Source organism: Durotheca rogersii (assembly GCF_024521655.1).
Source record: "Durotheca rogersii strain YMJ 92031201 chromosome Unknown GGS23scaffold_38, whole genome shotgun sequence".
NCBI lineage: Eukaryota > Fungi > Ascomycota > Sordariomycetes > Xylariales > Xylariaceae > Durotheca > Durotheca rogersii.
The window spans coordinates 184,785-204,507 of record NW_026251269.1 but is presented as its reverse complement, the minus strand read 5'-3'; the positions used below and the strand labels follow the sequence as shown (position 1 = coordinate 204,507).

Here is a 19,723-nt window from a genome sequence, read left to right as displayed (position 1 = left end):
ACAACCCCTTCACATCTAGGTACATTTTCGGGGAGGGTCATTCAAACCCGTTCACGATGAAGGCTGACGAGCTCGTCGCCGCCTCGACCTCCCTCGACGGAGACTTCAAGTCCATCGAGCCCCATCTCCTCCAACTCGGGAAGCACTTGACGCTAAGAACGTACCTTTCCGGATACTCTCTGAGCGACCTCGACGCCAAGGCATGGGACGCCATCAAGAGTAACCGCGTCGCCGTTTCTTTCGTGCGCAAAGGATTCTACGTAAACCTCTATCGCTAGTTCACCTACATTGAACAGGTTCACACCGAGATCCAAGTCGAAGCCAAAGCTGCCGACTCGGCGCGAAAGACTAAACCCCAAGCCGCTAGTCGAGCTGGTGCGAGTTACAATCTCGCTCTACGGGCCGAAAAGGGCGTCGTTACCCGGTTCTTGCCCGAGCCTTCGTGAGTAGACGAACCCATCCGCTCTTCGGGCGGCTCTAAGCTACAGAAAGCGAATGTTGCTAACTCACGTGCAGAGGCTATCTTCACATCGGACACGCCAAAGCAGCGCTGCTGCTCAGCGACTGCTTTGCGCACCAAGCCTACAATGGCCAGCTCCGCCTGAGGCTTGAACCAACCCGAGCAAGGAGAAGGAGGAATACCAGGATGCCATCATCGAGGATCTCGCTCTCATGGGCGTCAAGCCCGATACCGTTACCTATACCTCAGATTACTTCGATCACCTCTATGAAACTTGCCTAACCCTGATCAAGCGCGGGAACGCCTACGCTGATGACACCGACGTGGAAACGATGCGCGACGAGAGGGGAAAGGGTATCGCATCCAAGAGGCGAGGCCGGACGGTGGAGAACCTGGCCATCTTCGAAGACATGAAGAACGGCACAGAGGAAGGGTTGAAGAATTGAATTCGTGCCAAGATTTCTCTCAACAACCCGAACAAAGCCATGCGCGACCCCGTCATCTATCGGTGCAATACGAACGGCCCTCGCCACCGGACTGGCACCAAGTGGAAGATCTACCCCACTTACGATCTTGCGTGCCCCGTTATTGACAGCCTGGAGGGAGTCACCCACGCTCTGAGGTCAACCGAGTACACAGATCGCAACCCCCAGTTCCAATGGCTTCTCGACACGCCGAAGCTCCGTCAAGTGCACATGTGGGACTTCGCCCGCATGAACTTCATTCGGACCTTTTTATGCAAGCGAAAGCTGGCCAAGCTCGTCGACAACGGCAAAGTCTGGGGTTGGGACGACCCGCGGATGCCCACCATCCGCGGTGTCCGGCGACGAGGGATGACCATTGCTGCGCTGCGTGATTTTATTCTCAAGCAAGGCCCCTCGAGGAACGTCGTGTCCATGGACTGGTCTAGTTTTGGGGCCGCAGACAAAAAGGAAATCGACCCTGTTGCGCCACGACACACCGCCATTCTCAAGAAAGACCACGTCAAGGTGTCCGTCACGGGAGACGAGGCACCTGCGGAGCCACGTTCCGAAGAAAAACCCCTGCACACCAAGAACCCTTCCGTTGGAACGAAGAAGGCGGCATACAGCAAGGAATTAATACTGGACCAAGCGGATGCGAAGTTGTTCAAGGACGGTGAGGAGATTATTCTGATGCAATGGGGCAACGCGATCGCGAAGACCACGACTGGCGGTGACCCGATTACCAGCCTGACCTGCGACCTGAGCCTCAAAGGAGATGTTCGCACAACCGAAAAGAAGGTCACCTGGCTCTCAGCGCAAGGACAGAAGCTGATCGACGCGGAGCTCTCGGATTTCGACTACCTGATCACCAAAAATAAGCTTGAGGAGGACGACGACTTGGAGCGGTTCCTTAACCCGGTCACTGCTACCATGGAGGAAGCCTACTGCGACGAAGGCGTGGCCAAGCTTAAGAAGGACGATATCATCCAGTTAGAGCGCAGGGGATACTACCGCGTAGACAAGGGCTACGAGGAGGGTGACGAGAAGAATGTTGTCCTATTCTACATCCCCACGGGTAAGAGCAAGTAGGTAGGTAGTAGATAGACGACGCACCGTGATGTTGGAGAAGAGGAGCCACCAATACAAAGAATCACCGGCAATTGACCCGGACCAAGTCACGACCCGCGACGCGTCTCGCCTCACCTTGTGTTCGTTTTCGGGCCTCTACGATGTTCTACGATGTTGGGTGTTGGGTGTCTCCGTGTCGCGCATAAGCCCGAACAACAATCACACAGTCGCCGCCGTCGTCATCATCGTCATCATCTGAAGACACCCGAAGCACCTCAAACTTGGAGATCTACGGGGAGTGCCGCCTAACGGGCAGGTAGGCTAACCCCGGGTTATGATATCGCTCGTACATAGGTAGCGCGGTTTCACGCGTAGGCAACCGGATGGTAGGTAGCTAGCGGCGCCAGTCATATCAGTTACGTAGCCGTCGAGAGAACCACAGGGAACTCCTGCGTAGTATTCCGCGTCGAATCGTGCCACGCCTTACCACATCTGATATTAAGCGTCGTAGTATTAAGGAACCCCTAAGCCTTGCCCGCGTCTACGATAACACGGCAGCTAAGATTACTCATACCCAACAACAATGCATTGGCTGGCACGTATTACAGCTCGAGCAGGAGCTGGAGCTGAATCCGTGCCCGCAGGAGGGAGGGAGGGAGGGGGGAAGTAGAGAGAGATAGGACGTAATAGCCAAGCATGAATTTTAGTTGTCGGATTGTTGGCTAGGGCGAGGAGGGGAGGAAGAGGAGGAAGAGGAGAAGGGGGACGCGCGGAGGGGGCGCGGAGGGTTCGGTTCGCCATTGACGTTGACACGTAGATAGGAACGATAGGCTCCTTCTCCTCCTCCTCCTTCTGCCTTCCTGCTGAAAATGTCTCACTCCGAGATGCCGGTCGGGCTTCATCTAGCCCACCTACCTTGCCTACCTACCTACCTACCTACCCGCCTGACATTACGTATGTCCGATTTGGGCGGTAGGAGAAAGGGGGGGCCGGAAGGGGGCGGGAGGGGCGGAAAGAAGGCATGAAGGGAGGGGGAGAAAGCTATGGTTATTGGTGTAAGTGCGTCTGCGGGTTGTAACTGGAGAGCAAGCAGAGAGGCCGGAGGCCTGACTTGAAGGCATTCCCGTGCGGCGTTGGAGCGGCGCCTATGTAAGTGCGGAGGGGATATATTGGTCGAAGGAAGGGTCGGCAGAGGGGCCCAAGTCAGCTTGCCTTCGGGCTCGAGCGGGACGTGGGAGGTTGGGTCGAGGTCGGAAGCTATAGGGCAATGCTGCTCAGACAGCTTGGACGAAAAGGGAGCTCGGTCGAAGGAGGCGGCCGAGCTACTGGCCAAACGCTGCCCAATAGTTGCCACAGCAGTCTTTTTTTGAACCGAGCCTGCGGTGATATTCCTGGGGGACACGTATGCGTCTGGAAGGGAGTAGCTCTCGGAAACGAATCGATGGATTGGAACGAATGTGAACGAACCGAGCTGCTGGTTCCCTTCGATTCTTCCATTTTCTTCCAGAATGCTAGGATGGTGACGAGACTCGGTGGTAACGTAACTAGGTAAAGTAGCAGTTCGGGGAGATAGGCTAAAATGAGTCGGCTTGTCTCGATCGCCCGTAGGTGAATTTCCGGAGGTTGAGTTATACTCCTCTGCCATGTATCTTGGCAGATAATTTGTTCCTGATCGGTGTTGTGTGTTGTTGATATTCGCTGACAGGTACCTGGCTGACAAAGCCCGGTCCGGCCTCGGCCTTTGCCCTTTTGGGACGCTGGGCACGTGATAGTACCTACCCATGCAGCACAAAGAAAATTGGTGCTCGGTATTTCGTATCCTTCTCACTATCACCGATTTCGATCTCTCCCAGCGCCCTGCGCTCCACCCTTCGCACGCCATGTGGCATAGAGCGGTGGGTGATTTGCTATGCTCTTTTGACTTACTCCGGAGGCCAACTCTCCCAGGCCGCGGCCGCCCCGTGAGCTCGATGGCTCGGCCAGGAAAGCAGTCGTGTCTCGAGTCAACGCCCATTGAGTCAGTGTCTCGCACGTACATCATTCTATTGGCATTCGTACCGCCGCTCGTTTAATGAGCGCGACGGTCTCTGACCGAGCGACACCTTCGCATAGCCCAGAGATCGAGTTCCCCTTAGCATAGGCCTCAGCCAAGAAGGAGGCGTCGCAAACCTTGGCGGGAAACTCGTGTAGCGCCGTGCTGTTAGTCTCCCGGAGGGAAAGCTCGTTAGGAGCGGCGACTACGTGCCCTACCGATGTATGTTTCACGACAACACCTGGCCCGCCGCGAGGAAGTTCACGTCCGTAGGCGCCACCGAGGAGAGCGCTAGCAGCCATAACCTCAGGACTGTCGAGATACACTTAAGCATCCGAGAGCTCGTGCGCCTCTTTTAGTTCCGATTCGAAGCGGAGATTCCAACCTCGCCGACTTCTAAAAGACTAGGCCCTGATTCGATATAAGATCCATAGGAGGCCGGGGGTGGGATGCTGCGAGCTACTCTCCTTCGGCGATCTCGTGCTTATAAGCTGAAGCCACCACGATATGCAGCTTGGCGCCCTCTGCAGTTTTAGGGATCTTGCTACTATTAGCCTGTGCCGCATCCTGAAAGGCCGTCGGTTAACTCGAGTGTGATCTCGGGCGTAAGCGTATATAAGGTCTTAGTGAATTACTTCGGTATGGATTTAGAGTCGATGATTAAACCTAATGAAGTCTTGGTATCCTATTGAACGCCTGTGTGCTACTTTTACCTCGGATGAATTGTTAACTCGACGGACAAGTGGACTCCGACGTCGGATGTGAAGCCAGGTATAACAAAACGACTTTTCGGAATATCGGTAAGGACAAGTAGAGTAAGGGTGACCCCGGATGCCTATGGACTCGAGAGTTACGAGGTGAACTTGAAATGGGTTTGGTGTACTGTGAGGCTTCAGGGTTGGGCCGCCGCCTTTTACTGGCCAAGGATCAGGATCAAGCTTTCACCGGCACATTCAACGTGGTTTCCTCAGACTGGGGATCGTTCGTTTGTAATGGGTTCCTCTCGCCTCGTTGGTTCTATGCGGCGGTTAACTGCAACTTAGACGATATAGGCCGATGATAAATGGCTCCCCTTTTGCTATAGAGATTGCTCGTGCCCAGGCCTCTAGTTACTGCCTAGGTTGGTAGGTACATCGCGATATATATCCCTACTTTACGATGTGTCGTTTAGGCCGATACACGCTGGCGACACATAAACACCCCCGTATCCATGGACAGCGCACTGCCTGCTCACAAGGCGACTCTCCACGGAACCGGACCTGGGTGGGTAACGCAAGCATTCGTGATGCATGCGTATTTGACAGGAGCCAGTTGCTCTGGGCTAATACAGCTATTATGCTTCCACGTCCATCAACGTGACGCGGCCCCGTCGCGGGACGGCAGCTGGGTACCTAACCTACGTGTGCTGGGCAGGCAGGGAAAACGCAAGGAGCTGGGGAGAGTACCGGGGCAAGTTTGACTTACACGGGTTACGAGCGGACCCTGCAGGTTCTAGTCGGGCAAATGGGACCGCCTTGCCCGTATTAGCACAAGGAAAGGAAGCGATGAAGCTGCCAGGGTAGCCAGGGCTCGATGCCTAAATCCCGCATTGGAGAAGACGGTGAATGGGGTGGTGAAGTTAGCCGCGGCTAGACGGTCGTCGTCGCCGCCGCCGCCGCCGCCGCCGCCGACACAGAGCGGCCGCCTGGTCTAGCTCGAGGGCGTTCGCTCGTGGCGCAAGCAACAAGGTATTAGTTGTCAATGTCGGGAAGTGGGATTTCGTAACATGCTATTGGCTAGTCGAGACTGGTTGAAGGCTTTCCTAATCGGGCAGGTAAGCAGATTTTCACCTCAAAATAATTGCTCGGACTTCTCCATCGTTTTAAGCTGAATGAATATACCTGTGTGCATATCACGGCATGTCTACATATATGTTGGCTTCGGCCCCAAAGAGGGACCGGATATGTTGTAAGCCGATGACTGGCATTTCTCAGCGCGGGTGGCCGTGCCAAGGCGATGCTGTTGGAGTCTGATCATAGTGAGTAGATAGGTAAGGTCGGGACGATGGATAGGTTGGATCGCGGTGCTGTAGCATCATGGCCGGCCGGCTATGCACCTACCTACATGGCATATTAACCCCGATCCGATGCAAATAACTGGATTGAGGGTTACTGTTTCCAACCCGGGACGTCTCTCGAGACTCGTTAGGAGAGTGAGGGGTGGACCATTGGCTCGCGCTCAACCTGCCGTCACGGAACCGAATGTTTTGCGAACGCGTTCTCGCATTCGCATTCTCGCGAGAGAGGCTCCACTGGCGCTCAGCAAGGTGCAATTGACGTGCATCCACGAGATCTGTACAAGGCTGAAAGGGGGAACGGGAGACTTGGTGAAGATTGGTATCGCGTTTCCAAGCTAGAAATGAGGCCGGGGGCAGTGTTGGGCTACATTGAGAACATCCCCAACGTGAGAACGGATCTGTGAACATGCCGCCTGCCAGTCAACCAGCCGCTGGTCATCATGCATGTGCGCAGCTGAGGTTTTTTTTTTCCATCTGTCGCATCTCATCCCCGTATTGATTTCTTCTTTCCAATAAACGCGAGAGCCCGCATCGTACCCGCAACGGACTATCAGTATTCCCAGCCAACCATCGCGGAAGGGTCGGGGTCGGGATGAGATAGGAAAAGGATTCCGGTATCAGACGGAGGAAAGAGGAGAGACTTTTGTTTTAAGGAAATAATACAGCGAAAATAAACGCCAGAAGAAGTAAGATGAGGAAAGAAAAAAAGAAAAGAGAGGGCCCAGGCGCATCGTTGTAGTCAGACGCATTGCAATGGGAATATAGTGGGCTTGAAGGTGGTAATTGGATAGATGAATGTGTTGGCACCGCGTGGACGATGAGGATTGGGCGCTGTGGAAGACCCTGTTACTGTATAGATGCCTTCTCACCAGCTATTATTATTATTAGCGAGCCGCCAGCAGGAAATATCCCTAAAGGGCTATCGAAGGCCCTGTCGGATCTCCGGCGTTGACCGCCGTCGGGCTCTGTAGCCCAGGAGGTCCAGGGTAGAAGCGACGATTTGGGTAAGAGGCATGGCGGCTTGGGCAATGCAGCGGCATGCAGGGCCAACTCATCGTCCATCTTGCCTAGCCCTCTCGTTGTGCCCCCTCCCTTGTGTCCCGCTCCCTCTTTTTTTGATATTTTTTTTTATCGCGCGGTTGCGCCATCTCCCTCTTCCCTCCGTCCCACTGGACACCCAGGTGTCAGGTAGCTAGCGGAGAGGTGTCGGTATGGGCACCACGCGATCAAGCGAGATGGATTCTGGCATGCGGTAATACGATTCCTCACCCGCCTACCCCGTTTTCCCTACCTGTGTCACTGCCTACCAGCCGCCATCGCCCCTCCGGGCCGCTTTGGACAGCACCGCATGGGCGATGATGTGAGGCATCGGTAATTTCTTGGTTGGCTTGCTTGTCGCCACATGTCTGGACCGTTTCGCGGGCCCCCTCCCTCCTTTCGTTTTGCGCCGTTTACGCATCGTCGTACGTATCCAGACTTCAAGGGTCCGAAAGCGACAGCGATAGAGGAGCAGAGGCGCCGACCTGGAGACATTCACAGAAGACGGTGGACTTGTCCTGACTGTGCCGTGTTCGTACCCTGGGGTACTTTGCTTCTTTGCTGTCATCCCTGCACCCCCCCCCCCCCGCCTTCTCGCTCGGTGTGTAGCCGTCGTGAGGGACTCGACTTCGGATGCGGTGCTCAGCACCAGTAAGGAGGCTCTGCGTCCGATAGGGGAGCGAGCAGGCGAGATAAGAGATAAGATGGTGGTGGGTTCAACCAAAAAAAGGGAAAAAAAGAGAGAGAGAGAGAGAGGCGCGTAGCGGGACTCGATTGATGCCGAACCAAGCGTTAGACAGGTAGGGAGGGAGGGGAGAAGGAATGTCACTTCTCACGTTGCCAATGTCGGCCGGTTGGGGCTTACCGATTTTTGTTCGCGAGCGAGTTGACGCGCCTCAGCCTTGGCTATGGTGGTGGGGGGAGCGGAGGTGAAGGGTGAGAGGAGGGTCGTGTTCTGAATTGCATGTAGTGTCATTATTCAACGTGCCAGGGCTCATCACCTCACTCTATGCGTTGTCCAACATTACCTGAGAGGAGGGGCGGATTCGATTGGCTACCTGAACTTGAGTGGGTGGGATCACGGTGGCTTGAAGTGCGGAGGGGTTCATGTGTACCTCTTGTACCGACGGCCAACCGCGGCCTGTAGGTAATCAACGACGCCAGCGGTACCTACCTTAGGCTAGTTAGGTTAGGTACCTCGGGAGGCACCTAATCTTCTAGCCTCCAATCATGTAGAGTGGAGAGATAGCAGAGGAGGTACTTGTAAGTACCTACCTAGTCCCAGGACAGCCTGGAATCTACCTACCCGGGTACACGACAATGCATGAGAGATCCCGGTGCGTACATGTGGAAGAGAGACCGACCCGCACCAATTTAATGCTCGAGAAAAACCCCAACTACACAAGGGTCCGTAGCCTCTTGTAGCTACCATGGTTAAATATAAGAGGTACCTACCTACGACGGGTACGGGAGGTTAGGCTACCTAAGGTACTGAATGTAGGGTGGGGGAAGGGGGGCGGCATGGGTGAGATGGCATGTCCTGGTACTGTTGCCCTAATAGGAGCTAGGTAGGCACATGCTGTCCTCCTCTTCCCCTCTAGGCTGGGGGGCAATGCCGCTGCCCGAGGCAACTGAGATAAGTCGTTCGTCCCGCCAACGACGGTGCGACAAGACAACTCTGTTCAGCAGCTTAGGGTGTAACAGGTTGTCCTCAACAGCTCGACAGGGTTCCAATCCACACCTGATTGTATTCGGTCTGCGGGTTGGTTGGTTGGCTATCGACGGCCAAGCGATGATGGCGATGAAGAAGATGAGGGAAGGGAGGGGGGAGGCAAAGGCGAGAGGAGGAAACTCGGGAAGACACATCATCTATCGTCATCTTCATGTCCGCTCTGACTTCGGCCTCCCGACTCTACCGCTCTACCACCTCCCTTTCACCGGCTGCTGGCTTGTCCTGCCAGGGCTATGTTGTCGTTGTCGATGTTGTTGTTGACGTCTCTGTCTCTGGTTCATGTGGCTTATGTAGGTAAGTAGCTGATTTTGTTGAATCCTGCATTCGCTGTTTTCCCCGCCACCTCGCCATCTGCATCTCAAGCAGCCGTGTCTCAAGTCGACAGACGGCGATAAAGGACCAATTGCTCCGTCGCTCGCCTACCAGGTATAAACGTGTTCTCTACTCTTAGCACGGAGCGTGGCAGCCCCTGACAAAACCATGCGCACGCCCGATTCGCTGTCGAAGGCTGCATACCAGGTTGCCGGAGACGATAATAGGTAGCGGCCTCCAGTATACGTACATGCGATAACGTCTAGGTGATACATACAAGCATACGTGTACTGCCTTGCCTGTAGGTACCTAGAAGCTAGAGGTACCTCATCCCGCTGTATGTACACGCATACGTCTATAACACCTACACTCTAGGCGCGTCCCACCTTGGATAGAGTATAGAGTATGGGAAATACGGGCTTCTGCCTCCCAGGGCACCCAAGGGATATTCCTAACATGCCCCGGTGGAAGCGCATATCCCGGCAGATGTACCGACGAGCGGGCGAACGAGCAAAACGGGGACGAAACGAAACGAAACGCGGCAGGGAGGCCACTTTATCATCACCGCCAGCGAACCGACCCTAAGGCAAGGTACGGCTCGATACCTTAGGCGGTAGTACCTACACCTCTAGCATAGCCCACCAATTGATAATTACATATCAGCTTGTACATACATCGTATACAGGTATGTACGCTACGTAGGTGCTCTCGGTCTTACATCCCATCCACCCACCACCCACCAGCCTTCACGTACATATTGCCTACACATCACCTACACACCCACGCTCGTTCGCTGACGGGACTTGACTATAATACCCTTGTTGATATAGGATCAGCCCAACCGCGTGCGCCTAGGACTGGGACTGTCCTCCAGCTATTCTTAACTACCTGACGCCCAACTCTGCCCTACCTACCCTGCCCTACCCTCCTACCTCCTTACCTACCTACCTGATCTCACCCCCGATCCTCGCTGCGGATTACCCACCTGAGCTACCCGTCCGAACACCACAGGCGCCACCGCCGCTCCTCACTCGACCGACTGCCACCGACCGACCTACTTGTCTGTCTTTCTGCCTGTCCGCTAGCTAAGACGACGCTCATGTCTGCGTGACTGCTTTCGACACCGATCCGACAACGACGACGTCAGCGACGACCGAGTACAATCTCGCCATCGTGGCTAACCAGCAACTCTGCATCCGGGGGTGCTGTTGGCAGTAGTAGTGCTGGGGGACTGATAGCAGCGGGCTTGCCATATCTTCTCATACGCGCCCACCATGATCTCAATGCAGCGATCTCTATCGTCGCCCGTCTGTATACATACCTCTCCACGTGAGTCGAGGAGTGAATAAGGAGCACGATGAGTAGTAGTGCCGACATCCGCCGTCCGACTTCCCGTGCCAGCTTGCTGACTGCCCCGACCTCGACCTTAGCGGCAACTCCTACCGCCACCCGTCCGTCCTCGCGATCTCCGACGCCCTCTCTCGAGACTCGACCCGAAGCGACGCGCCCGCGACGCCATCGATCGCGAAGCCCTGCCAGGTCCACTCACCGTCGGCGAGAGTCGTCCGGGTCGGTCCGCAGAAGCGACAACGGCAACAGCAATAACGACAGCGATAGTCCTCGCGATGGAGCCTCGAGGCAACAGGCGACCGCCAGCCCGGCCGCCGGCGCGAGTGCGCCCAAGAGGCCGGTGATCGATCAAGCTGTAGGCCCGTCGAGGAACCCTTCCCCGACTCCCTCTTCCAGCCCGCCCGTCCCGTCGAGCCCGCTGCAGCCCATCCTGAAGGATCATGAAGACTCAGGTCCCCTTCCGCGGCCGCTTCTAAGCGACGTGTCCATGTACACCAATCATCACCTGGCTATTGAGAACGAGGGCACCACTCTCGAAGAACTTGCCCACCTTGTCCGCCTGTCCAAATATCAAGAGCGCAAGTGCGTCAATACCCGCACTCGCCTGCAGAGAAGTTTGATCTCGACTGCTCTCTCGGCGCGCCTAACTCGCTGTGGAGAGACTTCGCTGCGAAACCTGGCGGACAGCTTCCGAAACGACGACAAGAGAGCCTTTGCTAATCTGTTTGCTGCCATCCATGATATTCGGAACCGCTGCGACGAGACCCGTCGCCATGCCCTCTTGGAGCCCGACGTGGAGTCCCTGCAATCGTCGGGGGTGGCGTCCGTGGAAACCTTGATCTCCCCACCCCATTCGGCTGAAGCCATCGGTTCCAACAGTTTCGTCGTCCCCTTCCTCGCTGACATTTCCGCCTCGGCTAGAGAGGCCTTCCTCAACTTCCTCACCCAGATCCGGACCAACCCGGACTACCTAGCCACGAGACTATGCGCGCTGAATGCCACCGAACTCCAGGCCCTCACTACGTTCCACCAGGGATTGGAGCCCATAGAGTCCGTACTGCCCTACCACGGCCGCACCAGCGGACGCGGACACACCAGCGGCCCTAGTAGACAAGGAGGCCAGACTGCCCTGAATGCCGTGGATCGACTCTTGTCCTTCCAGCGCCACGACCCCCTTTCTGCTCTCATACACACCTGCTTTGCTAACTCAGCTGGTCCGGACAGCGCCGAGGACAAGCGGAGAACCGGGATCTGGGCCACCGCCTTTGCTCGCCTGATCTCCACTAGGTCGACTAGCGAGCCGGTTTTGATTTCCATCCTCAATGCTTGGTCTGCTATGCGTGACTGGTCCGGACGGGCCAATATGGAATGGTACCTTATGAAGATACTGGAGGATGGCGCGTTCCTGCTCGACCGAGCTGAGGACCAGAATGGGACTAGGTTTAACCTCTCGGATTGGTCTACGAAGGATACTATTGCCGCCGAGGAGTTTTACGAGCGTGCCGTGAACGATCTCTTTGCCGTCATAGACGACGAAGACGCGACCGGCATCCCCGAGGGCGTTATCGAGCTTGGAAATGAGATCCTTCGTCGGCTCGAGATGAAGGATACCACGCGTAGCCTCGTCGATTCTACTCGGAAATGGTTTGTATACAAGTGGCTCTTCTCTAGTTGGTTGTTGGCCGTCGTCATCCACCCGGAGAGCTACGGGATGATGGCGGAGTACCACATCACCGAGTACGGCCGCCAGAAGATCTTGAAGCAGGTTGCCACGTTAGCACAGCATTATGTGGTGGAGATGCTCGCCAATTCCAACCCGCTCCAGAAGCCGGTGTCTACGCCCCTGAAGGTCAAAGGCCACATTGAGAATATCCTAGGCCGTTTCAAGCCGACGGCAAGCCAGAGGATTGGGAGACTGCTTCCAGCTAGGTCCATCACGTCTCTGAGAGAGACTGTCGAGGTGCACCCTTACTTGGTAATTAGCCCTGCTGACCTATCCACGCTTGTCAATGCGCTCTACCCGGACCGTCGGCCGCCGTCCGCCCACTCTAGCATCCGCTCTGGCGCGCCGTCGATATCGGGCTTCTCTGCCATATCCCAGCCGATATCTATCGCCACATCAAGAACTAACTTTGAGACTGCCTCCGTCCTCAGCATGAGCGCCTCATCCGTCTTTAGCGATGGGACTACTTCGGGTGATCCCTTGCTGGACGACCAATTAGCCGGCACACCCCAGAGATTGTCGCCTCCTGGGTCTGACGGGGCCAGGCAGAAGCACGTCAACAACTACGAGGATGATGGGTACCGCCTTCGCCTGGCCATGCATGAGATGTCCCAGATCCTAGGCTCGGACGTCATCTCGGGCGCGTGCCACCCGTGCGCCGAGCGCTGGGCGGTCGTGTTCATCTCCGCCGATGGCAACGGCCTTTCCCTACAAATGACCTACGACCCCGACGATGATCCCGAGGAGGAGAACTCCTCTACAACCAGTGACACGGAGGACGACGAGCCCGACGACAAGCCCGACCTTGACAAGGATTATCACCAGCTGCGAGATTCGGTACTGAAACTGGTCGAAGATTTCGAGATCCCGCAAGGTCTCGAAGACCATGGTACCAAGACGACGTTTAGCAATCGCGCGTCCGGGTTGAAGAGGTATCGATCCAGGAGCAAGATCATCACCCCGGGCACGTCGATGGGTAGCCGCAACCCGTATCGCACTAGGTGCGAAGATGAACAAAAGTCCAAGCGGGCTGCCGATGAACCTGAAAGCGCCTCCGAGGGAAAGGAACCGGCAAGTGAGCCTGAGAATTCCGCCTTGATCACTATGCTGGCCGCCGCCTCCTCACAATCTCGCATCCAATCCGACTTCGTATCGGCGCATCTCTACTGGAAGACCCTCCAACAGTTGAACGCCCTAGCCTCGCCGTCCCTGCGTAAAAACGGATTCGCCACGCTTCTAAACATCTTCTCTCGGGGTCCTCGCGATTCTATCCGGCGCTCCGCCTCGGCGATCGAGGAATATGACGCCTGGCTAGTCTGGCTGAAGCAGAGCCAGGAGCGCCACGAAGGCCTCATCGAGACCATGATGAAACGCCTGAAGGCGCTGAGGGATAAGATGTGGTATGTGACAGACGTTCATAACTCGGCTCCCTACGAACATACTCGAAACATTTGTAGCGCTCTCAAGATCATGGGCATGCCGAAGAAATGGAGCGCGTTCCAGCGCAGCCGAGCCCAACTGTCCCGTGGGGCAGCCTCCGCCTACATCTATCGCAACGAATCCCAAATGCTGGATCTCTTAGCCGCGAGTGAGGATCAAGGCGGCCCCAACAAACTCAGCGACGCCCAGGCCGAGATAACTAGCAAGTGGTTAGAACAATTCGGTATTCAGAATCTCTGCCAAGGCGAGGAGCGCATACATCGTTTCTGCTGCGAAGTCGATAGCTGCGTAGGAAAGCTGGTGGGCGAGAATATCATGGACGGTCCTGTGCTCTGGTCGAGTGAACTATACTCACGGGACCGGAGGACGTTCGAGGGCCCCCGGACATCCCGTGAAAGAGAAAGCGTATGGGGCGACGACGCCTCCAGTGTCATCAGCAGCGAACACGATAGACGATATGCTTCTCCGTCGCGTCGGGCGGCCTCGGTAGCTCGAGACCCGAGAAACATTTCCGCATTCAACACTAGCCAGATCTCTCTCGATTCCCACCGCCGCTTCAGCTTTTCCAGAGCAAGCACTGCGATGTCTGATACCTTGGACGCACACGATTATTATGGAGCGTCGCCTCCGCTTCATGCCATTGACTCGTTGTCGACTTACTGGTCCCCTTTTCAGTCTACGATGTCAACCGTTAGTTCGGCGACGTCGCGCGCCCAGTCCCCTACGACGAGTGTCACTAACCTCTCGAGCACCTTCTCGCACTCCAACAATCACCATCCGTTACCATCTCATCACTCCTCTGCCGGACGATCTGTAATATCCGTGTCATCGAACGAGACTGTTCACTTGCGGCAGCTCTCGGAAGGGAAACAGCGTTTCCTCTCCGACCTTCGTCAGACCCTTACTAGCTTGTTGCTGTCGGAGCTGGGAAACCTTGTGTTTTCGTCGGGGTCGGAGACGGACGGATGGTTCGGCACCTTAGGGCAAGAGTGCATCGACCGTCGCGACGCCGAGGAGCGGAAAGCGCGGCGACTATCGAAGAGGGATCGTTCTAGCAAGAACCTCGCGAAGCAGCGGGTGATCGAGAAGAGGAAGAGTTTCGGTAACCTTCGACAGGCCGGCGAGGCCTCTAGAGCCGACCCGAACGCGGACAGGCCCGACAGCGCTTTCGGGTTTAGTAATGATAGCTCTGCCACGAGCGACACGACGTCAGCGCGCGCGAGATCTTCAAAGAAACGCGAAGTCCCCGACTTCCCTTATACGAAAGCCTACCAAAGGCTGCTGGGAATCTTCTCTGTCCACCCTAACCCATACACGAAGCTTAATGCCCTCATTGAGCTAGAACACCTTATCGCTGCGTCGTTGGCTAGCGGCGGGCGTCGCTCTCGATGGCTGCCGCGACATCAGTCGATATCCATCGACGACGATCTAGGCATGTCCGGTAGGGCTAGTACGATTGATCTGGGCACGGACAGTATGAGGGAACGGCGCCCCCAGTCGTTCCAGTCGCATATGGCTACATTCCAGCCCCGTTCCAACAAGAACTCGGACGTTCGCTCCGTCATCTCCATAAAAGACACAGCTAACGCAGATGCCATTGCGCAAGTGCTTCGGTCGCTTTTCAAAGATGCGGGCATCCGCCCCAAGACATTATTCCGCGACTTACAGTTCATCAACTCATTTGTCTCATCCTCTACTTTAGACACTGACCGTACCAAGCCGTTCTGGGACATCGCAGCGGTGGTCGTGTCGCTCAAGCAGGACGTGATCACGACGATGGTCGAAGTTGCAGACGAAATCTTGACCTACTACACTCCAACGAGAAAGCGACCGGACGGCGGCGAAGAGATACCAGAGGTAGCGCGGCAACCGCCATCTCATTCGCTCCGCGATGCAGCAACAATGTGGACTATCGCAGCGAAGGAGGGCAGCGCAATCGCGCAGCGCGAGCTAGGACTCTTTAACCTCAGTAAGCCCGAGCTCGTCGAGAGAAGCATGCTACCGATGTCGAAACCACGTGATGTCTTCAAGCAGGCTGTCATGGAGAAGTTTGGATCGCGACCCGGCGGTGGTGCGCGCCACGCCGCTGACCGAGGCCGTAGCGGCCTGGGTACGGTGGGAACAGCATCTTCGGGCGTACCGGATGCGAACGCGGGCGTCGATGGCGATGTGAGGAGCGACCCGGCTCTGATGTGCATTGCTCTCCATTGGATGGAGGAGGCCGAGCGCGGCGGAGACGAGCTGGCCAGGCAGTTCATCGGCCAGCACGAGATGGGGTTGTGACGATCGCCATCTAAAAGTCCGTCGGTCGTGCTTTACCTGATTGCTTCCTATTTTCTCTTCTTATTTTATCTCCTTTTCTCTCTCGCTCTGCTATATTCTCTTTCTCTGCCCTTTCATCCTCTCTGATTGCGAATACACATATCCCCAGCCGCGAGTTTCCGGCTACGGAGGTCGAGTTATGAATTTCCCTGCTTAACACGTTTCCCATCGTTCGTTGGATACCCCGGCCCGCGTCTGGCCCCTTTTTATGCTTGTTCCGATTAAAAGATTATCAATACCCCCATCGGTCTCTTTGTCCTCACCTCGCACCGGACTTTATGGATACCGCAGGATAGGCAATAAGAATAAGGTAGGAATGGCATGGGATTCGTTGGGAACGGAAACAAATATGTACAACGTGTTTTGGCTGTCCGGGAAGGGGGGGAAAAAAGATTAAAACCCCCCAAACCAAACGAAGATACCAACGAAGACACCTCCAGCATGGAGGAATGGGAAGTCCTGCGATAGGCTCCTGTACCAATACCCAAAACACCCCGCGTACGTGCGTTGCGACGCTCTCGGTCTAACAAAAAAAAGGAAAGCTCTGTCTATTTGTTATGCCAGACCGGATGGGATGAGGCAGAATGAGACGGAACGGATACCACACGATGATGGCAAACGATGACCATGAAAATGACGGGATACTCTAGGCGTATATTTTTCGCCTCTATACAAGCCTCTTCTTTCTCTTCCTCCCCTGGGCTCCTCTTCCTTTTGCCTCACTCTTTCATATATAGATGAAACTCGTACGCATGCACGAGCGTGACGGATATACCATTCAGATAGGCCTTTCCTTCCCCTGTCTCTTTCGATCACCTAAAATCACTTTCCTCCCCTTTTCGCAATTGAAGTATTCCTCAGGTGAAGTTGACTTCGCTTGGGTTGGTTGATGGGAGCGTGCAGTCTTATGCGTTGTCTACCTGTATGTATGTGTTGGGTGAATTGCGTGAGAGAGTAACAACTGTAAGAGGTATTGTTGACTCAGGTCGGTAGGAGTGTGTTCAGGGGAGGTTCCTTGTGGGGGGAAATATTTATGTAGTCGTCTACCTGCCCCCCTACACGGGACACCGGAAATATGTATGGTTCTCGTCGCCGCAAGGGTTACTAGATGTCGGCGGGTTTGGCAACGATGCAGATGCCCAGACTCGGAGCAACAATAAACCAAGAGTCGTAATAGATGGTAAATCAACATGCACACATCAAGCGCTTCAAGTAGGATCGACGAATGTACTAATTATTAATAATATATAGATGTGTCGGGGTATCTTCAGAGAAGTATCTACGTCTAATATTAATCTACCTTGCCTCGTGTCGTCGTGGAGACACCGTTATCGATGCTGCCGCGTCCGTTCTGGAGCAATGCCTCGGTGCTCTCGTCTTCGGGGGGATCGTCCACCGCGACGACCATCATGTCCGACCGGACGCGGAACCGCTTTCCTCTCCAGTTCACCGAGGTGCCGAGGAAGACGGCCCACGTCCATATGGGCAGGGCCAGGACCTCGCGGCCCAGCCACGCCAGGATCCACTCGCCAAATGGGCGCTTCTCTGCACCCCCGCGGCCGGCCCCGCGGGCGAAGGATGGCGTATGCTCGTCTAGGTACATGCTCTGCCCGGCGTGTAGCTTCTTGAATACAGCTCGGTCGACAAGCATCCAGAGCACGACACCGGTGACCCAGCAGAACCATAGAGCGCGCCATGTCTGTGGGATACCGAGGGTTTCGTGAAACCAGGGGACGCTGGTGAGGCTGAAGGATAGGTAGAAGCAGCAGACAAGACTTTCTACACCGTGCTCGACGAGTGTTGCGGATAGCACAGTCCATTTCCTGGCCCGCAACCATCGGACCCTGCGCGAAACGTAGGCAGGTATGGACATGCCTGCCATAGGCTGGATTGCCAGGTCACCCCAGACGAGGCCGTGGTTGGCATAGCCGGGCAGGTCGGAACGCCACAAGAGATCGCCGATGACGTGATCCTCGCACATGAACATCGAGAAGTAGTCTAGGCCCTTGGGGAGAGCTGCAGCCTTGCCCGTCAAGATGGGATTGCGGGCAGGATCGGTGACCTGGTCGAGGTGGGACTTGCGGAACATGTTGCTCTTCCCCACGATGCATGGCGCAATCCCGACGGTATTGATGGCGCCGTAGAATTTGGCGTGGGTTGTGGCCATAAACATCTCTTCGAGTCTACCGCCTCCATGGGCCCAGGATCTCGAATGTAGGGAAGAGGAAACGTACACATTCGACTCCGCGTCCGAGCCGCCGGTGATAGAAGATCCCGAGAGCAGGGTTTGACCCTCGGAATTCAAACTGCTCATGGAGCTGACGGTATCTACGACCAGCGGCAACTGGTGCACGAACTTGAAAGGCTTCGCGCGTTGGCCATCCGGCCGATATCCGCAGAGCTTATCGACCATGCGGCCGGCTACATCCCTAGCGACCCACACATTGCAGTCAAGCGGCCAGATGATATCGCCCTTGGCTTCCCTATATGCGCGGCTCAGGTTGCGAATCTTGGGGTTCGGACCGAGGTTGTCGGCATGACCGCTGTCGCCGTGAAGGTAAGGGTCTTCCGCCTCGACGAAAACCTTGGCGTCGAAGTCGGTATGGTCGTCGAGCAACTTGAGGATGACAGGGTAGGCGGCATCCTCCTTGGACGATACGCAGAAGTAAATGGTCAACTTGTCTTTGGGATAGGACTGGTGGAAGACGGAGGCGAGACATTCGTAGAGGCCGGGTTCCAAGCCCTTCGCGGGCCGAATGATGGTCACATGCGGCACTTCGTCCTTGGGTAGCGACGGAGACACGGGCTGGGCGGGCACCGAGGAGTAGTAGCGGAAGCTGTTTAGGCCGGGGGTTAGGGATCCGGGGTTACCGGCTACGGAAGGGGTTGAGGAAGTATAATAGCTTACATCTTGTAGGAGCCTATGCCCTGGACGACAAGGACCACGGCACCCCATACCAGGCCGACATAGCCCAAAACCTCGAAGATAGTAGAAACCATCGCCATATGCCAAGGCAAAGATGGGATGGTGGTTGGGAGGCCACGAAACAGCTACGACATGTGAAAAGAAAGGCGAGGTTGTGAGGAATAGATAGGGGGCGCTGTACGTGGATAGGTGAGATGGATATCTCGGATGGCTTATTTAATAACGAGGGGATTCCTAGATAGGCTTGGACTTAGCCTGGAGCCAGACGCGGGACTGGATATCGAGGTAGGCTAAGGGAGAAGGAAGGGCGAAGAACGACGATGGCAGAGATCGGCGACAGCTGTCATTTCCCCCCCTTAGCAACCGGTGCGACCTTGCTGGGGCTACCTTGTGACGATCGGTGTTGAGAGCATCGTCCCCATATCTCGTGATCCCACCGCAGAGCTACGGCGACGTACGCGAAATGCGTCCGGCTACTACGTGGTATGAACGGTGTGCGTATTGGTGTGGACGTATTTTGTAGGAGCGGGTGGCCGACAAGGGGGGGATTAGTGGGCCGCCCGAAAGCCGGGTCAGGAAGAGGGTGTAGATACGGGAGAGAGGAAAATTTTTTCTAAATTGCAGGTGACCAAGGGAGCAGATTCAGCTGACGCAGACGAGGTTTCCGAGGGGATCTTAGGTTGTGAAGGTGGACGATAGCTTTCCACGGCGTTGGTTGGACGGGGCTGGGGTGAACAAGGGCCAAGTCAATATTTGTTGTCTACAAGACCACGACCAATATCTGAGGCGTACAAAACTAG

At 55.7% G+C, this 19,723-nt stretch overlaps 4 protein-coding genes across 4 annotated transcripts; 2 read left to right on the top strand and 2 right to left on the bottom strand.

The window, feature by feature from the left end:
- Window positions 1-56: 56 nt before the first annotated feature.
- GGS23DRAFT_607797 (glutamyl-tRNA synthetase) lies at window positions 57-2,013 on the top strand (the record flags this gene model as incomplete). The annotated part of the gene is made up of 4 exons (XM_051520107.1): window positions 57-242; window positions 279-442; window positions 624-843; window positions 919-2,013. 4 exons carry the CDS (start codon window positions 57-59, stop codon window positions 2,011-2,013), a joined length of 1,665 nt encoding a protein of 554 aa, XP_051367774.1.
- Window positions 2,014-2,850: 837 nt separating this feature from the next.
- On the bottom strand, window positions 2,851-3,641 carry GGS23DRAFT_587591 (uncharacterized protein). The gene has a single exon (XM_051517493.1). The coding sequence runs from the start codon at window positions 3,635-3,637 to the stop codon at window positions 2,921-2,923; it is 717 nt and encodes a 238-aa protein (XP_051367773.1). The 5' UTR covers window positions 3,638-3,641; the 3' UTR covers window positions 2,851-2,920.
- Window positions 3,642-10,436: 6,795 nt separating this feature from the next.
- Window positions 10,437-15,958, top strand: GGS23DRAFT_607796 (uncharacterized protein; the record flags this gene model as incomplete). The annotated part of the gene is made up of 2 exons (XM_051520106.1): window positions 10,437-10,491; window positions 10,794-15,958. The coding sequence occupies 2 exons, from the start codon at window positions 10,437-10,439 to the stop codon at window positions 15,956-15,958; spliced, it is 5,220 nt and encodes a 1,739-aa protein (XP_051367772.1).
- Window positions 15,959-17,209: 1,251 nt separating this feature from the next.
- Window positions 17,210-19,693, bottom strand: GGS23DRAFT_587581 (glycosyltransferase family 21 protein). The gene is made up of 2 exons (XM_051517492.1): window positions 18,906-19,693; window positions 17,210-18,834 (listed from the first exon to the last, which is right to left on the bottom strand). The coding sequence occupies exons 1-2, from the start codon at window positions 19,001-19,003 to the stop codon at window positions 17,289-17,291; spliced, it is 1,644 nt and encodes a 547-aa protein (XP_051367771.1). The 5' UTR covers window positions 19,004-19,693; the 3' UTR covers window positions 17,210-17,288.
- Window positions 19,694-19,723: the final 30 nt, after the last annotated feature.